Here is a 25,022-nt window from a genome sequence, read left to right as displayed (position 1 = left end):
AAAACACATTAGGTAGAAAAGAGGCTCTAAACCTCAGGACAACCTTGTGCTAGTGTAAAACAAGAAAAGAGGTCTCTATAAGACAGGGCTAGCAACTCAGAAACCCGTCTTGCAGAGGTTATGACAATACGGAAGAAAACCATGTGGATGAGAGTTGATAGAGGAGTACTGTATCTCTCATAGGTTCAGTAGGAGTTTTTAAAGAGCCAGCAAAACCAGGTTGAGATCCTATGGAGTCACAGGTAGACATATGTGAGAAACACCCTGTATTAAGGCTTTCACTGAAGAATGAGATTCAACTGGTCTTTGAAAAAGAATTACTAGAGCTGAGATCTGACCTTAAGGACACCCAAGGCCAAATGATGATCCAGACTGGATCAAAGAAAGGTCAGAATGTGTCTCATGGATTATTTAGTGAATTGGAACTTCCTTGCCCTGCGCCTTGTGAAGCCTACATTATAAATGCGATTGTAGACTTGTGAATGAAGAATTTCCTTGCTAGTAGGAGTATAGGTATAAAATAATTGGGCAGGTCCCTATCAACATCCATGCCGGGACAAAATAACTGGGTAATCTGGAAGAGCCCACGAAGTGCCAGTAGTCTCATAAGGTTCAAGTACCACATACATCTGAGCCAGTCAGTGAGATGTGGTATCACAGGAATGCCCTCCAACTCGATCCTGCAGAGCAGACAAATTGTGAGTTTCAGAGTAGAAAGGCATAGATCAGGTTGAATTGAAGCCACGGAGTCACCAAAGAACCCACAAACATTACATCTGACATGCAAGACCTGCAATAGAGGCCTAGAAACACCTCTGGGTGAAGTGATGATTCTTCTGTGTCTAGAAGTAGTGAACTGAGGATGTCTGTCTGCCAATATTTAATGCTTAAATTGTGCAGGGCGGGCAGGGCTGCAATTGGACATTCCATCCATCCAAAAAATGTTATGAGCTGTAAGACTTTTGATCCATAATGATGGTAGATATATGCCCCAGCTGTGGTATCATCCTACTGAATCTGGGTCGGATGTCCTTGCAATTGAGAAGGCTAGCATTGAGGGATAACTGAATGGCTTGTAACTCCAGTATGCTGATCAGGAGATGAGCTTCCTCTGGTGACCATGTCCCCTGCAAGTAGAGTATGCAGCTCTCCTCCCTGTCAGTCTGCCATCTGATGGAAGGAAGGATGATACCGTCCTCAGGGCTGGATCTGTGATTTACCAGGCCTGAGGTAACCTGTTCCTGGGTGGCAGGACCCATACAGCGCAAAGGTTGCCACGGTTTGGAGTGGAATTAAACATTGAAGGAGGCTACATACCCATCAGAAAATTCCAGGGAGTAGCTGATTTTGTATGTACAGTATGCCAAAAACCCAAAGTAAAGGGGAGGTGACTCCAATGAGCAATTATGAACCAAATAAAACAATAATACGGATTCAACACCTTCTATGCCTAATACACTAATACAAAAATACATTTTATTGCATGTATGATTGAAAAATGTATATAGGTTTCAGTACAAAACCCCTGAATAACCACACCACTCTCCTCCCTTATAGTACACCTATTCCCCCCTTTCTCCTGGCCAACCCACCCTACATACAGTATATACCCTTCGAGTTTCCCTTCCCCTGTAAACACCCCTCCCCCCAGGAAAAAATATGCCTGTTGTAGGGGTTCTACGCAGCTCTGAAACGTTGAATTTGTTCTTGTGATGTGATCTTTCTGCAATAAAAGCGTTTGGACAATATTTAATAATCTTTGGCAGCTGGCTATTCAGGCTAGTAAGGGCTTATCTCCATACGCCATAGGGCCACTAGCTGGAAAGTCCCTGGTAAGTTATGAGTACACAATTCGAGAATTCCAAAGATCCCACTTAAAGCAGCGCTGAAGCCCCCCCCCCAAAAAAAAAAATGTAAAGTCTGCAGCTACGAATACTGTAGCTGCTCACTTTTATTATTAGGACACTTACCTGTCCAGGGATCCCGCAATGTCGGTACCCCAACCAATTTTCAATAGGCTCTCGGGTGCTGCTGCCACCATTCCTTGTAAGGGAAACCGGCTTTGAAGCCTTGCAGCTTAACAGCCAGTTCCCTACTGCGCATGCACAAAGCATGCTGCACTTTCTGAATGGCCCCGACAGGGGTGGGAGGAGGAGTGGGGTCAAATTTCAGGGGGACTTCACGACGAGGTCTCCCAGAAGTGGGGACGGGGACCTGTCAAAACCAGGTACCTGCTCCCCCCCCCCCCCCCCCCCAAATATGGCAGTGGAGGAAGCAAACAAGCAGAGCTTCCCCTTTTGAGTGGAGTTTCTCTGTAATAAATTCTACATCCCTGTATACAGCTGGTCCAGCCTACCTCGGTATGCTGGCACCGTGTGTTATTTTCATCAATGCAGCTGATATGACCTAAGCTGTACAGGGAAGAAGGTGCATGTATGTATGGGTATAGTGAAATCTCAACACTTCCACTTAGTTCTCTTGTAGCAGCCCGCCTTCCAAGGATACCTGTAATGCTTGCTGCTGTGCAATCACTCCATATGCGATTTAGCAGCTAAATACTACTGCCGCTTGCTGGCGTACACTCCAGTGGGCCGTGCAGGGGTCCAAATTCTGGGGGCGTACCTCTAATGCCATGTACACTGCTCAAAAAAATGAAATGAACACTTTGAAAACACATCAGATCTCAATGGGGAAAAAAAATCTCATGCTGGATATCTATACGGATATGGACTGGGTAATGTGTTAGGAAACGAAAGGATGCAACATTGTTTAATGGAAATGAAAATAAACACTACAGAGGGCTGAATTCAAAGACACCCTGAAAATAAAAGTGAAAAAATTATGTAACAGGCTAGTCCATGTTGCTGAAATTTCATTGCAGCAACTCAAAATGGTACTCAGTAGCGTGTATGGCCCCCATGTGCTTGTATGCATGCCTGACAACATCAGGGCATGCTCCTAATGAGACGACGGATGTGTCCTGGAGTATTTCCTCCCAGATCTGGACCAGGGCATCACTGAGCTTCTGAACAGACTAAATTGCAACGTGGCAGCGTCAGATGGACCGAAAACATAATGTCCCAGAGGTGTTCTATTGGATTTAGGTCAGGCAAGCGTGGGGGCCATTCAATAGTATCAATTCCTTCATCCTCCAGGAACTGGCTGCATACACGTGCCACATGAAGCTGGGCATTGCTGTGCACCAGGAGGAACCCAAGACCCACTGCACCAGAGTAGGGTCTGACAATGGGTCCAAGGATTTCATCCCAATACCAAATGGCAGTCAGAGTGCCATTGTCTAGCCTGTAGAGGTCTGTGCGTCCCCCCATGGATATGCCTCCCCAGACCATCATTAACCCATCACCAAACTGGTCATGCTGAACGATGTTACAGGCAGCATAATGTTCTCCACGGCTTCTCACATCAGTCACATGTGCTCAGGGTGAACCTGCTCTCATCTGTGAAAAGCACAGGGCCAGTGCCGGACCAGCCAATTACGGTTTTCAATGGAAAGTGGCAACCGAGCTCCGTGGTGTCAGGCAGTTAGCACGGGGCTCACTAAAGGACGTTGGACCCTCAGGCCACCCTCATGAAGTCTGTTTGAGATTAATTAGTCAGAGACATTCACACCAGTGGCTTGCTGAAGGTCATTTTTTAGGGCTCTGGCAGTGCTCATCCTGTTCCTTCTTGCAGAAAGGAGCAGATACCGGTTCTGCTGATGGGTAAGGACCTTCTACGACACTGTCCAGCTTTCCTAGAGCAGCTACCTGTCTCCTGGAATCTCCTCCATGCTCTTGAGACTGTGCTGGGAGACACAGCAAACCTTCTGGCAATGGCACACATTAAGGATTTGGAATGCCTGTGCACCCTCTAAAGGGTCCAGGTATCGTCTCATGCTACCAGTAGTGACACTGACCCTAGCTAAATGTGAAAATAGTGAAAAACTGTCAGAAAAGATGAGTAGGGAATAAAATGTCTGGGGCCTCCACCTATAAAACCATTACTGTGTAGAGGTTGTCTCATTGTTGCCCTTCTAGTGCACCTATTGTTAATTTCATTAACACCAAAGCAGCTAAAACTGAATAGAAACCCCCTCTGCTACCTAACGAGATCAATATCCCAGGCATTTAATTGACTTGATTCTATACTCTGATTAAAAATTTTCCTTAGTTTTTTTGAGCAGTGTATTTCGTCTCGCCTGCTTTTCAGGACTTTCTCAGGGTGTGGCCTAGAAGCAAGCATTACAACATTTCAACATTGCACCCTATAACATTACACAGGCATGGTCCACTGTTGACATTATCAGGAAACCCACCTTGTAAAAGACCATGCAGCAGTTGCTGGAAAGCATACATATAGACAGCTGCCAAGAAGCTGCAGGAGATCAGCAACATTGAGATGCAACAAAGGATGAAAAAAATGGTGAAAGCATATACTTAAAAAACATGCTGATTGCGATATACAATGTTTTAGCTAAGTACAGTAAGTAATGGGGGTTTATCATGTTGTCCCACACCTTGTTTGGCATTGGCCCCTTTAAATGCTGTTTGGATACTGGGGTTGGTTTACTAAAGGCAAATAGGCACATTAACTTGGCAAGGGAAGTTGGACTGTGCGGAGGGATTTTCTCCAGAGCTTAGTGAATGTGGAGAAATTTTATTTTGAAAGGAAAATCAGGTGTAAGGCAAATAAAAAAATAAAAAAAGCATTTTTGCTTGCACATAACTGGATGGCATAAATCAAAAGAGCTTCACCTCATTCACTAAGCTGTGGGGAAAATTCCCTTGCAAAGCACAACTTCAATTGCAAATTGAAAAGCTATTTGCCTTCAGTAAATCAATCCTAGATCATTATAGAGATTACACAATACACAAACACACCAACAAAAATTTGGCAATTTAGATGGATCATTAGTACAGTACCTGGACAACGCAATAGTCCAAGACGAAATTTACACACAAGGCTGTTTGGTCATGTGATCTTAATGCAGTTGCACTGTAAAGCTGTAGGATATGTTGTGAACAGAGGGTTGGGGTTGACCTCCACACTTGCAGACCTTGTATTTAAAGTGGAAGTTCACCCTAATACTAAAAAACCTCTAAATCTAAATCTACAGGCATCAACAATCTAAGACTAACCTATCTAAAGAAGAAATCGCTATATATACCTTTACTGAAGCCGCTCTGGTCCAGTCTCCAGTGGTGGAAGCTCTGCTGAAGAGACAGCCCACAATGGCTGGCAAATGCCTACATCACCTGTAGAGTTACTATGGGGCTTCGGTTGTCAGCTGCCTCTTTTGCACACACCTAATCATTGAAACCGCCGCTGACAGCTCAGCTTTGGACTTCAGAAAAGGTATGTATAGCGATTTCTTCTTTACAGGGTTAGATAGGTTAGTCTAGATTGTGGATGCCAGCAGATTTAGAGATTTTAGTATTCGGGTGAACTTCTACTTTAACAAAAATCATCATTATAGTATTCCATTTGTCAGGTTTTCTTATATATTATGAAGATTAACATGATGCAATAATGTGGTGCATGACCTCGCTGGCCCTAGGTAGAAAAAGTTTCACTTTGGAGTGTACCTACATTCTGTAAAATTCTAATGTGATGACTCTCAGGCTTCAGTATTTTCTCAGTCACCGTTTCAGAATAAGTATGCAGAAAGCCAGAAGTCCTTATCTTGTTCAACGCCAGGCACTAAATGTACAGAAATAAAACAAGGAGTCAACCAGTATTTTAAAGCTGGCCATAGATGGATTGAATTACAATCCATTTATGGGCAGGCTGGTTGTACTGAAGTCGATCTATCAACTGTCTTTGGGACAACCAGCCTGTTGGTTTTATTTTGTGGGATCACTGTACAGCAGTGATCGTTGTATTTCGATGGCGGGGAAACCTCCCGCTGTCAGATTACAATAGCAAAGCGGGAGGGATTCCCCTATAAAAACTGACAGTGTTAATGGGGGAATCAAGCAATTTTCTTTCCTTCAACCAATGGTTGACGGAAAGAAAATTGCTTAATCTACGGTTAGCCAAAGGAAGAGGAGAGCAACAATGGTGACCTCCATGTTTTTCTCATACTATGTTTCTTTAAACTTGAGTACTCAATAATGCTCTACACACAGTATACAGTATACAGACCACCTCACAGGGTCAGTATAAAGGCAGTATATGTCCTGTAAATTACACCCGTTTGTTAGCAAGAAGATACATGAGGACCACAACCTCTGTTCTGTACAGTACATGGTCCTTCAACTTTCAGCCATTTCAATTGTATCTGTTTTACTAGCAAAAGACCTGCGTGCACATATTAAATAAAATATATTTTATCAGATTTTCCATGTTTCCATCAATCATAACAACAACATGGTTGATCTCATTACTATCAGTCTGAACAAATTCAGTCTCATTAAAAACAAGTAAAAACTTTTGGAGGGACTGTCTCTTCTTGAGACCAAATACCTCTGTCCCTTGTGCAGCCTCAGTTGTTTATCCTTTTGGTCTGAAGTGTACATCCCTTTACAAAATGTACAATTTTATCACCAAAAATGTTATGCTGCACTCAGCTTTTTATCCATGTTATTTTAAAAAAACAATATAAAAAATAAGGCACCTATGTGGTTTAGCCCATTGTTTTCTGTGTATTAGATCTTTGTGTTCTACGTAACGAGGGCTGTGTCATTTGCCCACATACCATGTGCTAAAACGTGTCCCTCGTTATCATTTCAGAAAATTGGGAGGTATGGTATTAATGCCAGAATAGCATGCTGCAAGATACTGGATGTTCTATATAATACTGTGGGAATTTTTTTACTGTGCAATAGTGGAAGTTTGAACTTCCAGTGATGCCATTTATTGGCTAAATAAATACATTATAGTCAAAGCTTTCAAAGCACACTGGTCTCTTCTTTAGGGCCCCTTCACATGGGATGTCCGATCAGGTCTGCCTGTCACTTTTTTAAGCTGACCTTATATGACCCTCTATTCATCCCTATGGAGCAGGGGATGACAGTGGTGACATGTCCTCTGACATCCGCTGCTATCCAATCCGATCCTGTCTGCAAAATCCAAATGGATGGTGGTCCTATTTTCCATCAGTCTGGCAGATCGGATTGGATAAGATCGGATGAAAACTGACATGCGATCTGTTTTTACCCGATCTCTCCATTAACCACTTGCCGACCGCCGAAAGAACATTTACTGCGGCAGTCAGCCCCGTACAGGCAAAGTGACGTAGTACTACGTCGCTCGCCTGCGAGCCTCTAGGGGGTAAGCGCTCATTCCCTGACATGTCCGCGCATGTGACCGTCGGACCCGATGTCCGCCGGTCACTGGCGATCTCCCGCCTGTCATTCTCCCTGATCTAACTGGAGAGATCATACGATCCTGCTATGTTGGATCGTATGTCTCTGTGGTTACATCACTAGCCACACCCCTTTACAGTAAGAAGCACGCCCCTAGGGACACACTTAACCCCTTGATAGCACTGATTACTGTAGTAATGTCTCTGGTACCCCCAAAAGTGTCAAAAATGTCAGTCAAGGGTCTGATCTGTCCGCCGCAATGTCGCAGTCCCGCAAAAAAAATTGCAGATCGCCGCCATTACTCGTTAAAAAAAAAAGCAATAAAAATGACAAAAATCTTTCCCTTAGTTAGTAAACGCAATAACTTTTGCACAAGCCAATCAAAATACACTTATTGCGATTTTTTTACCAAAAATATGTAGCAGAAAACAAATTGGCCTAAAATGTTAAAAAATTTTGATTTTTACATTTTTTTGGGGGGAATTTCATATAAAAAAATGTGAAAAATATTGTTATTTTTTCAAAATTGTAGCTGTTTTTTTGTTTATAGCGCAAAAAAGTAAAAATCGCACAGGTAATCAAATACCACCAAAAGAAAGCTGTTTGTGGGAAAAAAAGGACGTCAATTTCATTTGGGTACAGCATCACAAGACCGCGCAATTGTCCGTTAAAATCACGCAGTGCCGAATCGCAAAATAGGGCCTGGTCAGGAAGGGGGTAAAATCTTCCGGGGCTGAAGTGGTTAAGGAGTCCAGAACTGTGTCCGGCTGTGTCTGTGAGGGACCCGTCATCCACCTGCTCAGCAGGGATCAGTGGAGCAATCCCCCGCTGAGCAAGCGGATCCCTCAAAACAAAGGTGCCTGTGTGAAAGGAGCCTTAGGCATTTTTTCAAACTTCCTCTTTTGTTGATGACTAATACAGTACTGCACTCTGCTGCTGCTCCAATGCACAATAAAATAGAGCCTGGCTGTCTCACAGTAAGGACCTGGTCACATTGCTCCCACACTAAATTGAAGTTTTTTGCTGGCAGCTGGCAGTTTCAGCTGCAGTGAGCCATGGTGGGGGGGGACTATTATGTGCGTTTCAGCACATCAGTTCTTTTTTGTTTTTTACTTTCTTTTTTGTCAAATAGATTCGATGTGCACAAAGTGTCACTTCATTCATGTCCCCGCACAGCAGCGCAAAACACCGCACTGCTGTGCAATGACATTCAGTGCAATCCTTTGTGCTGCAATAAAATGCAGCATGTCTGCATTTTATTGCAGCTCACTGCACCGCATCTCTGGGCTGTGTTGTTTTCTATGTTCGTTAGTGGTGACTGGTGTTCTTCCAGTGCAGAAAAACACCAAATTACTGCATTATGTGTGAATGGGCCCTAAATACCTCCCACTCTCATTGATCAACATGATTTCTGATGCAATGGGGACTAGGGAAAACTAATACAAATTTAAAGTGTTGCAGAATTTAAAATGTGCATCAGGCTGTTACATAGTCAATTATACAACACTGAATGTTTTCTTAAGATCAGAGTAAAGATATGTACAAAAATAATATACAATTGCATTATTGCACATTAGCAGTCAATCCACCTAATAAAAATAGTTTTATTTTCAGTGGAGCATGGTGAACTGAGATAGCCATTGAATTCTTGGATACTTTAACAGTCAGATCTTCCTGGTCATTTCTGTTCAGTTGATAGATTGGAACACGCTGCTCTCTCATTTAATATTAAGCCGGTAAAAACGTTTACCTGCTTCTATTTGGTGACTTAAAGGAGAAGTACAGCCAAGCTCGTTTGGCTGTACTTCTCCTTTGGATCACAGGAGTGCAGTTCACTCTGCACTCCTGTAACCCATTTTTAGCTGATAGCACTCTGAAGTCCGCTGTCGGTTGATGTCACAGAGCCAGGACCATCCACCTAGGTAAATATGATTTTTTTTTTCAAAACCCAAACGCATACTTCCCTTTTAAACAGCTTCTCACATTTAAAAACAATACACTGTTCTGTTTCTAGAACTAGACATTCTTAAATATATGTGTATTTCAGTTACCTCATGTAATATAAAATTCACTGTAAGTTTACCACTATTAAAAAAATAAATTTGTCCAAATTACATACAAAAGGTAGAAGAAGAGGATCCAATTACAGTTTTATAAAAGGCAGATGGTCTAGGACCATAATGCATTAGTCAAATATAATGCTCTCTCAAAGATCTTTCTAGAATGGGTTCGGCTCAGTGATTAGTCAAACTTAGCTCAGCTTGTCCAAATATATTTAGCATTATGTGTATCTAGGTTATAGACACATGTGGCAGTTAGCTAGAGGACATTTTAACCTTTCCTTTAAAAGTCCTGAGTACGTTTCTAAAAGATATCTTGGAAAACCTTAAGGCTTTTATTAGATGTGCAGTTAAGCCAAGCCAAACCAATCCGCCCCCCCCCCCAGGCAGCGGATGGGGCGATTACATGACATAGTCATGATGCTTGGTAAAGTTTATCCAATATATAGCAATTGGCAAGCGGCATGCGTGCCGAATGCTACACATTCAAGCCAAGGGAAAACGCCGCACATGCCCCGCAAATGCCTGCAATGCACGTGGTTGCTGCACATTTGTCAGCAAAAATGGGGTTAAAACTGGCGGTGAGGATGCATCACATTGCTACCTTACCTCCTGTCAGTAGTCTCTGAAGCACAATCCAAATGCGGATTGGGCTTTAGGCTTTAGCGGAAAGGGAGATTTAGACGCACGTCTAAATCTCCTCCTACACCGTCAATGTTATAATATAAAATCTTTATTGGAACGTGATTGCAGATCTTGAAAGGATTTTTTTCAAGATCAGAAGACAACCAATTTGTGATTAAGATTCAACAGTCAAATGATATAATACCTAGAATAGTACTTAGAATTCCTAAAAACAGAGAATGCTGGCTTAAACTGACACAATCAAACTCACAGTCCGTTATAGTTCATTATGCATAGTAGGTATTTCATGTAAACGCATCTGGCCTTTCCATTCTCAATGCCTCATAATAAGTCATTTTGTTACAATTAGCCTCATTTTGTCTGCCTTTGCTGTTTGAGTTTTAGAAAAGTAATACGCTTGTTTGCCTTTTGTGATCCTTGTCAGGTTTTTCTTAAGATTCACAAACATTTAGTTCAAATTTGGCCTTCTGTAAGTGTTTACACAGTTTAGTTCAGCTGAATGAGTTGACTGAGAAGGTCTTCTTCTCCCAGATCAAATAGGGCTTCAGCAATCTTTCCAACTGTAACACTCCTAGATCCGACTTTCATTTTCCACTTGTATAACATTTGGAAAACTTTTTCTTTTAGTCCATCTCTTTCAAAATCATGGTCAATTTCGTCAATTTCTGGTTGTCGAAATCCAACTTTGCGTGCAAACTCCTTCCATTTCTTGGACAGGTTATCTCTCAAAAGCTGAAGCTGGTCATCTTTTGCTGATGAAGTGTTCTCTGAAACACACAAAAAAATCAACTTAGAGAAAACCTGAATAGGGAGGTGGTCACCACTGACCATCTCTCTTTCCAAAATTGCTAGTTGCCTGGATGTGTTGGTGACCCTTTGGCTTAAATAATTTCTGAATCATTGACTCAGAGCAGGTTGGTTATGTTGACTTGACTATGATCTAACTGGCTGTGTGCAAGTTTGGAATCAGTGACTTAAACTTTTATAGCCATAGACAGCCAGGCAACTAGAATTTTTGAAGGGAGGGTAATAATGACAGCAAACACATTTTTTGAAGTATGGGTTAAGTCAAACAAAACTGAGGTATCAACTCATATTTAATATACTGTACTGTGAAATCACAAACTCTGAAGTGCTGCAGTCTTAAGTGCATGTAATTGGACAAATAGGTGATGATGTGCCAAGGGCACTAACCCATTTCAGATTTTAGTTTAGTGACATTAGGTCAGTAGTGGATTATTTCTTATAGTCTGCTACAGGTACCGTACCTTCCCTATTAAAACATATTTGCAAACAAATTAGCATATTTCAGGCACACAGTGTGAAGACTAATTTCAACCAACCTTTAGCCCTGAGTCACACTGGGGCAATTTTAATGCAATTTGACAGTTCCAAATCACATGACAAGTCGCACACCATTGCCCGCAGTGGAAGCGTTCTAATCACCGTGACTCATGTCACAGAGACTTTGAAAAAGGTTCCTGCACTACTTTTATCTGATTTCATATGGACTTACATAGCCTTCTGTTTAATGAAGTCCCAAGCCGCAATAAAATCGGAAGTGAAAATCACACTGATCTTTGGCTTTGATTTCACACTGAAGTGGCAAGATTTCAAAGCCAGACTGGCTTAAAATTCAGTAATGAGATTATAACATACAATTGAGCCTCAACTACTTATAAAAATGTTGTCTTCAGTTCAGTAACCTGGCAGGTATTGCTTTGATCAATAAAATTAAGCAGAAAGGTGATACATTTGTGATGGGGGTTAAATCCATTAAACAACCAATACATACCAAACACATGTTGATACTGTTTGTAAGTCAAATTTTGAGCAACAGGCCTGCTTATTGCTCTTGGTTCCTCAACCGACATGTAATTACCGTTTCCAATCTGAATGGCTCTACTATTTGATATAGTCAGATTGACTGATTTATCTAAAGAAAGGCAAAACAAACAGAATAATAATCAGTAACATCTGCACAATTAGATGCAAATACTTGACAAAGTATAGATTTGTGTCTCAGTTTACACACCAGGATCCTGATAAAGGAAACCTTCTGAGAATCCTAGTGTTCTGACTCTATATGAACTCATTACAAGTCAATACAAGTCCTTCTAAATTGCCATTATAAGCAGCAATTGTATTGCATAGAGCGGGCCCTTACCTCCTCTTCTGGAGTCCCCCACCAGTGCGCTCCACTACTCTTCTTTTATGTATGCCCCCATAGCAAGCTGTGTGCTATGGGGGACACGTGCAGGCATGCTCCCAAGCTGGGCTGTGTGCGTCCACAGACAGACACAGTGCAGTTTCTTCCTCACAGGATTTGACTGACAGCAGCAGGAGCCAACGGCTTCTGCTGCTCTCAGAGCCTAATATGAGAGCAGGGAATAAAGAGAGAGTGCAGCTGGGCACAGCAATGAATTGACGGAGGACTCAGGTATACGTTTTGGGGGAGGGAGGGCATGCAGCAAGTGCGAAAACATTTTTTACCTTAACGCAGGGAATGTATAAGCCTAAAAAATGTTTTAACTTTAGAACCACTTTAATGGTTGGCAATACACATTCCTGTGTTCTAAGCCATTGAGAGTATGCCCCCACTTTGAGCTCTTTTACACAGGTTGTAATGCTTACAGCTTACAGGGTGATATAGAAGTGACTGGGACGTGTTCATAAGGCACTACTACTGTCTCCTGATGCCTGTTTTTTACTTTTTTAATTGCTGAACAGCAATTTTACATTGACCGGAGGCTAGTAATGTATTTGGAGTTAATAATGGGACACCATAAGGGTGATATATGTGTGTATACTTTTCAGGGTGAAGAATGGGTCTGGATATTGCCTATTGAGCCGGGAGCCAGGAAAAGAGAGAAGTCTATTTAAATGTTTGTACTGGAGAGTGAAGGGGCTTGCGTTATCTAGTTTGGTAATAGGTAGGTTTCTCTTCCATCTTCTGATACTGGTAGGCAATACCTATTGCTTGTGTATCATCCTGAACGATAGATCTGTATTATTAGGCACCAGTCCACCAGAAAGGATGCGGTGTATTTCCTGCACACACTGGATCCATTGTTCCCCCTAGAAGGTTCCATCAGTGTAGGATTATCCTACCACTAACGCGAGTAAGTACATATATGTTAGTCACTCCATGTGGGCAGAATGATGTCAGTTATTTGATAGTATCTATTGCCTAATATAGATGGTCCTTCCCATTTATATGGTGCCGGCGTCTGCCTCAGAGGGAACGCTTGGCGCATGTGATGGTCAGGTTCATGTTAATGTGCCCCTCCAATGTAGCTTTGTGCAATACACTATGATATACGTTTTGGTTGTAAAAATGATTGATGTATATATTCTTTTGTAGATAAATACTGAAAGGTCTGTTTAAAGCCCTGAAGAAGCCTGTGGCGAAACGCATCGGCTTTGAAGACTTACATCATAAACAGGGACCCTTTGTACTTATAATATTCCTATGTGGAATAAGACTGTGGTGAAACGCGTTGGATTTGAAGACCTACATCATAAACAGGGACCCTTTGTACTTATAATATTCCTATGTGGAATATTTATACCATATGTTTATATTTTGTATTCTGTGTAAATTATCTTTTTTATTCTTCATGGATGTAACAAAATGTGTTATTTTATATAATTGTGATCATCCCTCCTTTTGTGCCCCCTAAAATCCAACTTTTTCTTTTACGTTTTAGTCGGTATTCAAATATGGATGTTGGCCAATAGTTCACTGATTTTTTTGTGAAAGCAATTTTAAATTGCGGGACTGCGCTGCAATTGCAGGCCAAGTGTTTCGCTAGCAGTTGTGGTGCGGCCCAATTGATCTCAATGGGTGAGTTTGGCTGGCAGCACTGCCTGTAGCCTGAGTTAAAACTGCTGCATCCACACCATGTGTACTGCTCTGTCAGGCTGTAGTTTTAGAATCCTGATGGGCAGCTTGGGGGGCAGTAAAAACAGTTGCCAGTGTGAAAGAGCCCTGTCAGCTATAGCCAAGCACCTGAGAGGAAAGACGAGCAATGTAGAAATACATATGTGTCAGCCAGGTAGGAACAGCTGACAGCTGAAAAAACAGATGACAGAGTAAGTTGAAAAAATAAATAAAAGGAAAATAAAAATGCACCCAGACAAGGAAGATACAAGTAAGGATATATAATTCAGGGTTTTTACATTTAAATGTTATAGTTAATTTTAGAATCAGAATATATTATGTATGTGCTTCTCTTGGACCTTACCTGGAATGAAACTGTCCAGAGTATGACTGCCTGCATAGCCAAAGTTTCCCTTAGGGAAATGAGTATTCCCAGGTGTGCCTAAACAGAAAAAATATCATAAATGGGAAACATGAAAACAGAAACAATAAATAAATATATGAGGGTGCGCTTTAACCAAAAAAGAGTGATGGATGGGGGGTGGCTGCACTTGAACTCTAAGAACAATAGAGTGAGAAAATATATGAAAGAAAGATGCGCTCTACTTATTCTGGTATGTCCCTAGAGGCTATATAGGGACAAATTACAGAACCCCTGTGATAGGTGATTCAATTAAAAAATTGATACTTATTAGGAAGAATCCTTACAATGCAATTGCAAATCAATAAATATCAGCAAAATGTGAAAATAAATGTGGTGTGTACTCCAGTTACAGTTAAAAGTTCAGCAATGAAACAATCAATAAAACTGCAAGCAATATATACAAATGTGCAAATAGGGGTCTAGTATCAATCGATACACATACTCCACCCCTATTTGCACATTTGTATTTATTGCTTGCAGTTTTATTGATTGTTTCATTGCTGAACTTTTAACACAGCTCATCACCATGAATACACCATCCCCACTGTCAAACATGGTGGTGGCAGCATCATGGTTTGGGCCTGCTTTTCTTCAGCAGGGACAGGGAAGATGGTTAAAATTGATGGGAAGATGGATGGAGCCAAATCCAGGACCATTCTGGAAGAAAACCTGATGGAGTCTGCAAAAGACCTGAGACTGGGACCGAGATTTGTCTTCCAACAAGACAATGATCCAAAACATAAAGCAAAATCTACAATGGAATGGTTTACAAATAAACATATCCAGGTGTTAGAATGCCCAAGTCAAAGTCCAGACCTGAATCCAATCGAGAATCTGAGGAAAGAACTGAAAACTGCTGTTCACAAACGCTCTCCATCCAACCTCACTGAGCTCGAGCTGTTTTGCAAGGAGGAATGGGCAAAAATTTCAGTCTCTCGATGTGCAAAACAGATAGAGACATACCCCAAGCGACTTACAGCTGTAATCGCAGCAAAAGGTGGCGCTACAAAGTATTAACTTCAGGGGGCTGAATAATTTTTCAGTTTTTTATTTGTTAAAAAAGTTTGAAATATCCTATAAATTTCGTTCCACTTCATGATTGTGTCCCATTTGTTGTTGATTCTTCAAAAAAAATTACAGTTTTATATCTTTATGTTTGAAGACTGAAATGTGGCAAAAGGTCGAAAAGTTCAAGGGGGCCAAATACTTTCGCAATGCACTGTACCTAGTCCCAAAATGCCAACCAAATAGTCCTCTCCGTTCCTCCCAAAACCTCCTGATCTCTAGCTCCCTCGTCACCTCCAATTATACTTACCTTCAGGACTTCTCCCGAACCTCTACCATCCTTTCGAATTCCCTACCCCAATCTATCTGACTATCTCCAACACTATCCTCTTTTAGGCGATCCCTGAAAACGTTTCTCTTCAGAGAAGCCTATCCTGCCCCCACCTAACAACTGTTCTTTTATTATTTTCATCAGCTCCTCCCCCACAGTTATTACCTTTTGTATCACTTGACCCTCCCTCTTAGATTGTAAGCTATAACGAGCAGTATTAAATTGTCTTGTAACTGTACAATGCTGTACATCTGGCCTAACATTGTAAAGTGCTGTGCAAACTGTTGCCACTACATAAATCCTGTATAATAATTTATAACAGCCTACATGTTTCTCTCAGTACAGGTTTGCTCTTAAGAGGAAACTTTAGAGGCAGTTTAGGTCTCTTTGTCAGGAGTGATATAATACAAATCAAGTCTTTTAGAGACCTCAGTAATTTCAAAGTCTTAAAATGACAAGTTAAAAGTAATTTTACTTTAACTGTACAATACTACTACTTCTATTGATAGATAACTTGCTACAACAATGGCATACTGTACAACTTTTGCACTCTTTCAGGCTTAGGCCAGCCATACAGAGTTTGAATCTCGACCAGTTCCTGCTGAACTGGCCAAGATTAATGGGCAGGCTGAATGTACCAGTTGATCGATTGCTGCTATAGCCGCTAGAGATAATCACTGTTTTCTCCCAGTGGGAATGTCTTCCTCTGCCCTCCCCCAATTTGTGGTTGCAGGAAATAAATTTGTCTGTGTATGGCAGGACTTACTCTACAATTTGAAAAAAATGACAACATTGCTCTCAAGTGGCTGTTATGCTTTCTTAAAATCCCACTCATACATGTGTCCTTTTGATTGCCGTGCTGAAAAATTGCTAGAGGAATTGGAGCAAAGGGGCCCAAAAAGTTTTAGTGTACACAGTGCAAGTGCCCCAATTACCGTTTTTTTACACCTTTGTGTGGGGGTAAATACTACATTTAAGCTGGCCATTCACATTTGCTGTTGTTGGCTGGTTCCTAATGATCAAGCCAAGATTTTGGCCGTGAGTGGACCTACTGGCATCCTTTGACCTGAAAATTGAAAGAGCCGGGCAGAAATTGCCAGCCAAACAGTAACTGCACCTCATCAGCTGCAGTCACTCTTTGGGTATTTTGACATCCACATGTTCCAGCTGTCAGTATAAAATAGCCAGCAGCCAGAGATTATTTCATCTACACTGTTTAGAGTGGATTGGGAATTGATACATTTCTCTTGTTAATGCTGTAAGGGAAGCTGCAAACACACTTACCTGTGTAACTGACATTACTAGGATATGCATAGCTTGGGTTCTGTGGGTAAAGAATTGGCATTTCCGATTCTGCAACAGGAACTTTAGTAGAATCATATGGCATAAAACCATGTCCTTGCCAGCTATCAAGTTGCCCATGAGGATATGCCCCTGATTCAGGTGTAGTTGGTGGTATAGCTGAAACATGTGGACTGAACATTCGTTGGTGTTCATTAGGAATGTAGATGTAGCCTGGGTCCCCCTGAGTAGGTTGTTCAGGGCTATATAGTCCATTGGTAGGTATATAATTCCCTGGATTTTGTGGAAACACTTCACATGGTTCATTAAATACTTTACGACTTCTGAGCTCACTTAGAGCACCTTGGTTGGAAGGGTTAGTCAAGTTATCAATACGACTGCCAGTCTGATGATAATTAATTTCTTCTTGCAGTTTCCGCTGTAAGTCATCATGTTTTTCTTCCTCGCTCTCTTCTGGCTCATTGGAAGCCCTGAACAAATGCTCATTTATGTTTCTGTGTCCCAAGCCCAGGTTGCTATGAAGAGACTGGGGTGTATCTAGAAAAGGACAAAACATGTCAGACCTTCCAAAATAGTGAGCAAATAAAATTGTCCTATAATCAGAAATGTTGCCTAGCATGAACGATAGACATGAAAACAGATGAACACCAAAGACATGTTCCTAACCAAATTGTATCCTGCAGGCTGAGCAAAAAAAATCTGTTTATGACCAGCAAAAGTCTTCCTATCCAACACCTAAGAGGATACAAGTCCAACTGTAATTTATTAAATGCTTCTAAAACCTCCTTCAAGTAAGGCCTTTACACAAAAAAAAAAAAAAAAAAATTCCCATGTTCGGAGGTGATTAGACTCAATATGGTGAGTATTTTAAATTGAGTCCATGCCAGTCCAAACTTGTGGTTTAAAGCCACGGCAGCCCCTTTTATTAAAAAGGGAAAGAAAGTCTTAACACAAAGTTTCCCACATAGGGATTTCAGCTTCACACAGCAGAACAAGTAGCAGAAACAAAAATGTCATGCCACCTGGCTGTCCTATTAGTAGGACCACTGCACCTTACACTGGTCTCCCAGACCACAGGTTCTTCAGGCTCACCTAACCTTTATTCACAGCACCTTGCTGTACTGGCCCACTCCTGCCCTCTGGATAGGGTTTTTCAGCCCATCTAGCTTGGTCTCTATAGAGACTTCTAGATTCCCTCCATTCCCCTAGACCAGCTAGCCTCTTCAGCTTTCTTGGCCTCCAAGACCCACGTAGCTGTCTGGACTTTCCCAGTTCTTGGGCAAGGAATCCCCCTTGCAAGGGATGCAGTCTACAGCAGGAACTCCCAGTTCTCCTGATAGAGCTATGTCTGTGCACTTACACAGGCTTCACGTGTCTCGAAATTTCAGACACAGGATCGAAGGTTCCTTCCCACCCAAGACACTTCAGAACCTTCAAACTCAAGGCCCTGATCCAGGATTTCCAAACCTGGAGAAAGCTTGTGGTTGTAAAGGTTTAAAGTTTTTTTTTACTTTCCCTATGGATCACAGGAGTCCGTTCTGCACTCCTGTGACCCGTTTTCAGCAGACAGTGGGCTGAAGCATGCTGTCGGCTGAGGTCACAGTGCTGGTTCAGGCTCAGGAGACATGGCGACCATATGGTCGGAATCCGCCCACATGCCTAGACTGGCAGCTGGCTCAGCCTCTTAGCAAGCCACTCACAGCCTGAGTCGGCCGCTCCTGCCCCCTCCACAGCCCAGTGCACCAGTGAGTGTGGGGGGGCCAGAGCAGAGAGCGGTGACTGACAGTTCTCTGCTCAGGGAGCCCTGACAATCGAGCGATTGGCGGTGTTTGATAACTTCTTTTTTTTTTTTTTTTTGGTCCAATGCTGCATCCGCCTAGGTAAGTATAATTTAAAAAAAAAATCCCATACTTCTCTTTTAATATGACTTAAAAACAGTGCTTTATCCGCTTACAATCCACATGCTGAAGTTTCTCAGACTGAACCTTTGAGAATCCTTAGAGACCACAACATACAGGGGTATACGATGTACGGTTAAAAGCAAACACACACACACATCATAGGTTGAACTGGATGGACTGATGTCTTTTTTCAACCTCACTTACTATGTAACTATGTAATCCTGTGTAATCTCTGTACCAATTTTACTAAACTTATATCGTGGCAGGGCCTCGCCCTGTCACAATATGTGTATATACAGTATATACACACACAGCAATGTCATTGTATTAGGCTTCTAATGTTCCGAGGTCCTCTTTTATAAGGCTGTAATATATAGGAAAGGCAAAATACCTCTTGGTTGCATACTGGGAGGTTCTGCATCACAGTCTATCTGCAAAGATGCCATCCTTCGAACAAATGCTTCTGGCTCCGGGTAATCTTTCTAAATGTATGAAAGAAGTCTAATGAAATATCATTTACAGTATACTATACATGAGGAATCCTTAAATGGAGACACACAGTAACAAATTGTGAGGCAACAATTTCAAAATAAACCATAGGGTGTCCCAAAAAATGTATACACAAATTGATTGATTATAAAGTCAGTATAATACAGGTCACTTTTAATAATATTTTTAAACAGGATTTATATGTCGCCGACAATTTACGCAGCGCTTTGCTTTCAAATTTTCAAATAAAATACATAAATTTACTTTTTTATACTTAGCACCTGTTCTTAAAAGGATGACCATTCTGGTCCAGGCATTGCTGATATCTAATCATTCAGATTGTATATAAATTTTTGGGGCACTCTGTATTTTGCAGGCTTGCAAGAATGTTGAAACACCTTTTTTTTCCCTCACACTGCATTGTCAATTGCCAAAATATTCAGAAAAATACTGAGAAGCACATTATGCCTAGATTATGCACCCCAGCTCTAATAATGGAGCGTAGTAAACTTTTGGCCCACCAGCCATTAAGTTTGGCAGCTTTTTGCCTAGTCCAGTATTATTTGTATTCGGTCTATAACACTCTTGATCAGTGGCGGCTGGTGTATATGGAGTGCAGGGGCACCGCCCCCTATCCATGCATCCGGCCTCCTAATCTACATGCGGGGCACCAGACACATGGAGTTCAATGGGGATTTTTTTAACCATGTGATTAGAGCCAGAGGCTCTCACAGGGTAAAAAAAAGGGTCGGCCCACCCAGTTGTGTGACAATAGCGAATGAAAATTCGCTATTGTCACACGGATCCTACTCCTGGCCAATCAGGAAGCAGGTCATGAGGCCCGTTTCCCGATTGGCCAAAAGGAGAGGCCATGTTATTGGCCAAGGAGGAGGAGGAGGGAGGAGACGCCAGAGAAGCCGCCACCGTCACTGCCAGGGGAAGCAGCCGCCGGAGATGAAGCTGATGGGAGGCTTCTAATGGGGCCAGGCAGGAGTGTTCCAGGGCATCTTAACGATTTAATGTAAGTGAGCCGGTGATGGGGGGGCGGGGGGGGTTGCGACCTGGGGAGCTGGTGTGGTCCGGGGGGGGGGGGGGGTATGGTGTGGCCCCCCTGGCCCATGGAGCACCAGCCGCCACTGCTCTTGATAAAACCCTACTATGCACAGGATGTGTCTCTTTAACCTGTGATGCAACTCCTTTTTATAGTTACAAAAATACCACTCAGTCTGTAAAAGGGATTTCCCTGAAACAGAAACAGAAACAGAAACTAAACAAATATGCTACCTAACAAGTACGCAATTCTGAGTGACTGCACAGGGAACATAATATTGAACTGTGCAAAATAATTATACAGTAGCCAAAGTAAAGTACATAAAAAACTAAGCCATGGAAAAAGGGTCCACCAATGTTAACTGCATTTTAACACAGTTGTGTACCCTCATCTCCATTTAAAGAAATGCTGGTCAGTATTTTTAATATACAGGGTCTTAAGTTTTGCCCCTGAAATACCCAAAGGGCTGCACATAACATTAAATTCATTTAATAATACAGATAGCTGTCAGAGACTGCAGACCTGCTACAGGAGAAGGTCAGGTACTGTAGGAGATGGTCAGTTACTGTAGACATACTTTAGAAGTTGTTAAATCTGAGGACATGGTTATAGACTGGAGACATATATTCAAGAAAGCTAGAGATCACTGCTTTTACAGGCCTTTACAAATCAATTATTTCACATTTGTACTCCCTAAAACCGTAAAATCACTATAAAGATCAGACAAATAAAAAAAACTTAAAAAGAGAAAAGGGATACCCAAAAAAAAAAAAAAAAAATGTGTAAAAGAATTAAACCAAATCATTTAGGGCATAACTATACTTTTGTGGGGAAAATATAGCAAATTAAAAAAATATATAAAATATATATAATTACGACACAAGGCAAAATGAAGTTTAATGTTCTTACAAATTGCATTTTCTTTTTTAAATTTTCTGTAACATTCAAGGCAATTTGGCAATCTGGAGGTGTTCTGTAAACAGTTGGTGTACAGAACGCCTCCAGAAATATAATTTTCTGCCCATGTGATTGGCAGATTTTCCCTGAAGTCGGCACTGCAAGTCCGATTTAAGGCATTCTCTGCAACAAAAATTACATTTTTGGTGAGAGGCACCCAAAGGGTTGATCAATTCTAAGGGGTGCAGACCATGCAGCTTTCCTCATTACAGCACTACAAATGCATCGGCTGATCAATTATGAAAAAGTCACTCCCATCTAGAATCAGTATTCAAAAGACAGAAGAACAAACAGCTTTTTATTTATTTATATGTAAATTTCAACAACCTGGATTATGACCAGGTAGTGGCTATTGTGTGATCACTTTTTTATGGCTAGCAAGTTGATAGCCTCTCACTGGGTCTCACCTGATCCTCCTACCCTTGGGGACTGGATTTGAGAAATGGATAAACATGTAATGTTCGAGAAATATAGTTATGCTCCACGTAACACCTCTCAAAAGTAAAAAAAAAATAAGGAAAAATGGATAGATTCATCACGTTCTAATTTTAACTTGCAATAAAGTCTGGGTGTGCCTTTGGTATATTGGGTCACCCTGTCACAGAGAGTTTTTATATATTGTTAATAATACAGTATATCAGTTGCTCTGGAATATTTTTGAATATTTCTGAAAATATTTTGAATATCTTTGAAAAATTAGAAGATAATGATTTAAATGTATTAATGATGTTATTGCCCTGTCAGGCAAACTGCCTTCTGTTTAAATCTTTTTTTTTTTATGTTTATTTATTTATTTTTTGTGATTTGTTATCTTTTTTTCCTCTTTTTATTTTTATATATTTGTTGTAATGAAAACTTTAAAAATAAAATCAGATAAAAAAAAAATTATACAAGATGATGTTATGCCAAGGAAATGCATACCTGACATATTACAACCTTTAATGCTGCAGAAATTGTATCTGTACCCTTCCCCAGACCTGTGCCTCGATACAATCCTGAGGTCTACAGACAATTCCTTGGACTTCATGGTTTGGTTTGTGCTCTGACATGCACATGCACTGTGGGACCTTATATAGACAAGTGTGTGCCATTCCATTCCAAATCATGTCCAATCAACTGAATTTACCACAGGTGGACTCCAATCAAGTTGTAGAAACATCAAGGATGATCAGTGGAAACAGGATGCACCTGAGCTACATTTTGAGTATCATGGCAAAGGCTGTAAATACTTATGTACGTGTTTTGTTTTGTTTTTTGTTATAATTTGCAAAGATTTCAAACAGACTTCTTTCTTTTTAATCCATTTTGGAATAAGGCCGTAACATAACAAATTGTGGAAAAAATGAGGCGTAAAGAATTGACAGTGCTTCGCTTTTTCCACATTTTGTTATGTTACTGCCTTATACCAAAATGGATTAAATTCATTATTTTCCTTAAAATTTTACAAACAATACCCCATAATGACAACGTGAAAGAAGTTTGTTTGAAATTTTTGCAAATTATAACAAAAAATAAAAAAACAAAAAAAAAAACACATGATTTGGAATGGCACACACCTGTCTATATAAGGTCCCACAGTTGCATGTGCATGTCAGAGCACAAACCAAGCCATGAAGTCCAAGCAATTGTCTGTAGACCTCCGATACAGGATAGTATCGGGGGGAAGGTCTGGGGATAGGTACAGATAACATTTCTGCAGGACTGAAGATCCCAATTAGCACAGTGGCCTCCATCATCCATAAATGGAAGAAGTTTGTACCACCAGGACTCTTCCTAGAGCGGGCCGCCCGCCCAAACTGAGCCATCATGGGAGAAGGGCCTTAGTCAGGGAGGTAACCAAGAACCCGATGGTCACTCTGACAGAGCTTCAGCGTTTCTCTGTGGAGAGAGGAGAACCTTCCATAAGAACAAACACCTCTGCAGCACTCCACCAATCAGACCTGTATGGTAGAGTGGCCAGACAGAACCCACTCCTCGGTAAAAGGCACTTGACAGCCCATCTGGACTTTGCCAAAAGGCACCTGAAGGACTCTCAGACCATGAGAAACAAAATTCTCTAGTCTGATGAAACAAAGATTGAATTTGTTGGCTTGAATGTCAAGCATAATGTCTGGAGGAAACCAGGCACCGCTCATCACCTGGCCAATACTATCCCTACAGTAAAGCATGGTGGTGGCAGCATTATGCTGTGGGGATGTTTTTCAGTGGCAGGAACTGGGAGACTAGTCAGGTTCGAGGGAAAGATGAATGCAGCAATGTACAGAGACATCCTTGATGAAAACCCGCTCCAGAGCGCACTGAACCTCAGACTGGGGCGAAGGTTCATCTTCCAACAGGATGACAACACTAAGCACGCAGCCAAGATAACAAAGGAGTGGCTACAAGACAACTATGTGAACGTCCTTGAGTGGCCCAGTTAGAGCCCAGACTTGAACCCAATTAAACATCTCTGGAGAGATCTGAAAATGGCTGTGCACCTGAGACTCCCCATCCAACCTAATGAAGCTTGAGAGGTCCTGCAAAGAAGAATGGGAGAAACTGTCCAAAAATAGGTGTGCCAAGCTTGTAGCATAATACTCAAAAATACTTGAGGCTGTAATTGTTGCCAACTTATGTACATGTGATTTCTTTTCCTCTTTTTTTTTTTTTATAAATTTGCAAAGATTTCAAACAAACTTCTTTCACATTGTCAGTATGGGGTATTGTTTGTAGAATTTTGAGGAAAATAATGATTTTAATCCATTTTGGAATAAAGCTGTTACTTAACAAAATGTGGAAAAAGTGAAGCGCTGTGAATACTTTCCGGATGCACTGTATACCACTGAAGTATTAGCACAAATTTATTGCACTATCCCATAATAACTGCTTTAGCATTTGGATTTTACCATCTTAAAAAATTGGCATAAAGCTTAGACCTACATTTTGCACTCAGACACATTAGTATAAATTCCTCTATAGGAATGTTCTGCACTCAAATTTTTCTGCTCAGTACTGCAATGTACGCAGCATGTGAGCCAGGATGTGGGTACTAAACTACATTTTTAGGATGTTGAATCTTAACTGACTTGTGTTCTGTCTCAAACAGAACCTACCTATGCATTTCTCCCCCATCTAGAGCATTATACAGCTTAAAGACATAGTTCACCTTTTGCAAAAATGTAATCAATGCAAAGCAAGCAATACAGAGACTGTTCGACCAGCCCCACGTCTGTACAGAGATATGGACCCTCGGTTATGGGGCTGGAGGAAGAGATCACACCGTACCTGTGCCTCATTGAATTCTATAAATCTGTTTGCCACGGGGGGAAGATGAGACCTGTAGTCTTTTCATTGTCAAATCCTTGCAATTGTTTTGCAACCTTGCAATTTAGGCAAGTAGAGGTGCCTATATGAAGTTTGAGGGTGTATGTGAACATGCATTATGTTACACCCTTAATGTGGGTATAAAAGGACACATGGTCAGAAGTGTAGACCAGTGGTCTCCAAACTGCAGCCCTTTGCTTGCCTTTATCTAGCTCTTGGGGCACCATTCCTCCCACTGATACAAGGCAGTATTTCTCATACTGACACCAACAATGAGGCACCACTGATGCTAACAGTTGCACAAAATTCCTCCCACTTCCACTGACACCAACAATGGGACATAATTTCTCCCTTGACACCAATG

At 41.4% G+C, this 25,022-nt stretch overlaps 1 protein-coding gene across 1 annotated transcript in view; it reads right to left on the bottom strand.

The window, feature by feature from the left end:
* Positions 1 to 9,800: 9,800 nt before the first annotated feature.
* RIPK1 (receptor interacting serine/threonine kinase 1) overlaps positions 9,801 to 25,022 on the bottom strand; it is a 73,338-nt gene continuing 58,116 nt past the window's right edge. The window contains exons 8-12 of the mRNA XM_082258078.1: positions 19,250 to 19,340; positions 16,934 to 17,494; positions 14,260 to 14,337; positions 11,808 to 11,948; positions 9,801 to 10,779 (exon numbers count right to left, since the gene is read on the bottom strand). Coding sequence (XP_082114204.1) covers positions 10,499 to 10,779; positions 11,808 to 11,948; positions 14,260 to 14,337; positions 16,934 to 17,494; positions 19,250 to 19,340 — 1,152 coding nt within the window. The 3' untranslated portion in view covers positions 9,801 to 10,498. The remainder of the gene's footprint in view (positions 10,780 to 11,807; positions 11,949 to 14,259; positions 14,338 to 16,933; positions 17,495 to 19,249; positions 19,341 to 25,022) is intronic.

This window comes from Pelophylax lessonae (assembly GCF_965119305.1).
Source record: "Pelophylax lessonae genome assembly, chromosome: 5".
In the NCBI taxonomy this organism is placed as follows: Eukaryota; Metazoa; Chordata; class Amphibia; order Anura; family Ranidae; genus Pelophylax; species Pelophylax lessonae.
The sequence above is the reverse complement of the archived record's forward strand: the minus strand, read 5'-3'. Positions and strand labels throughout refer to the sequence as shown.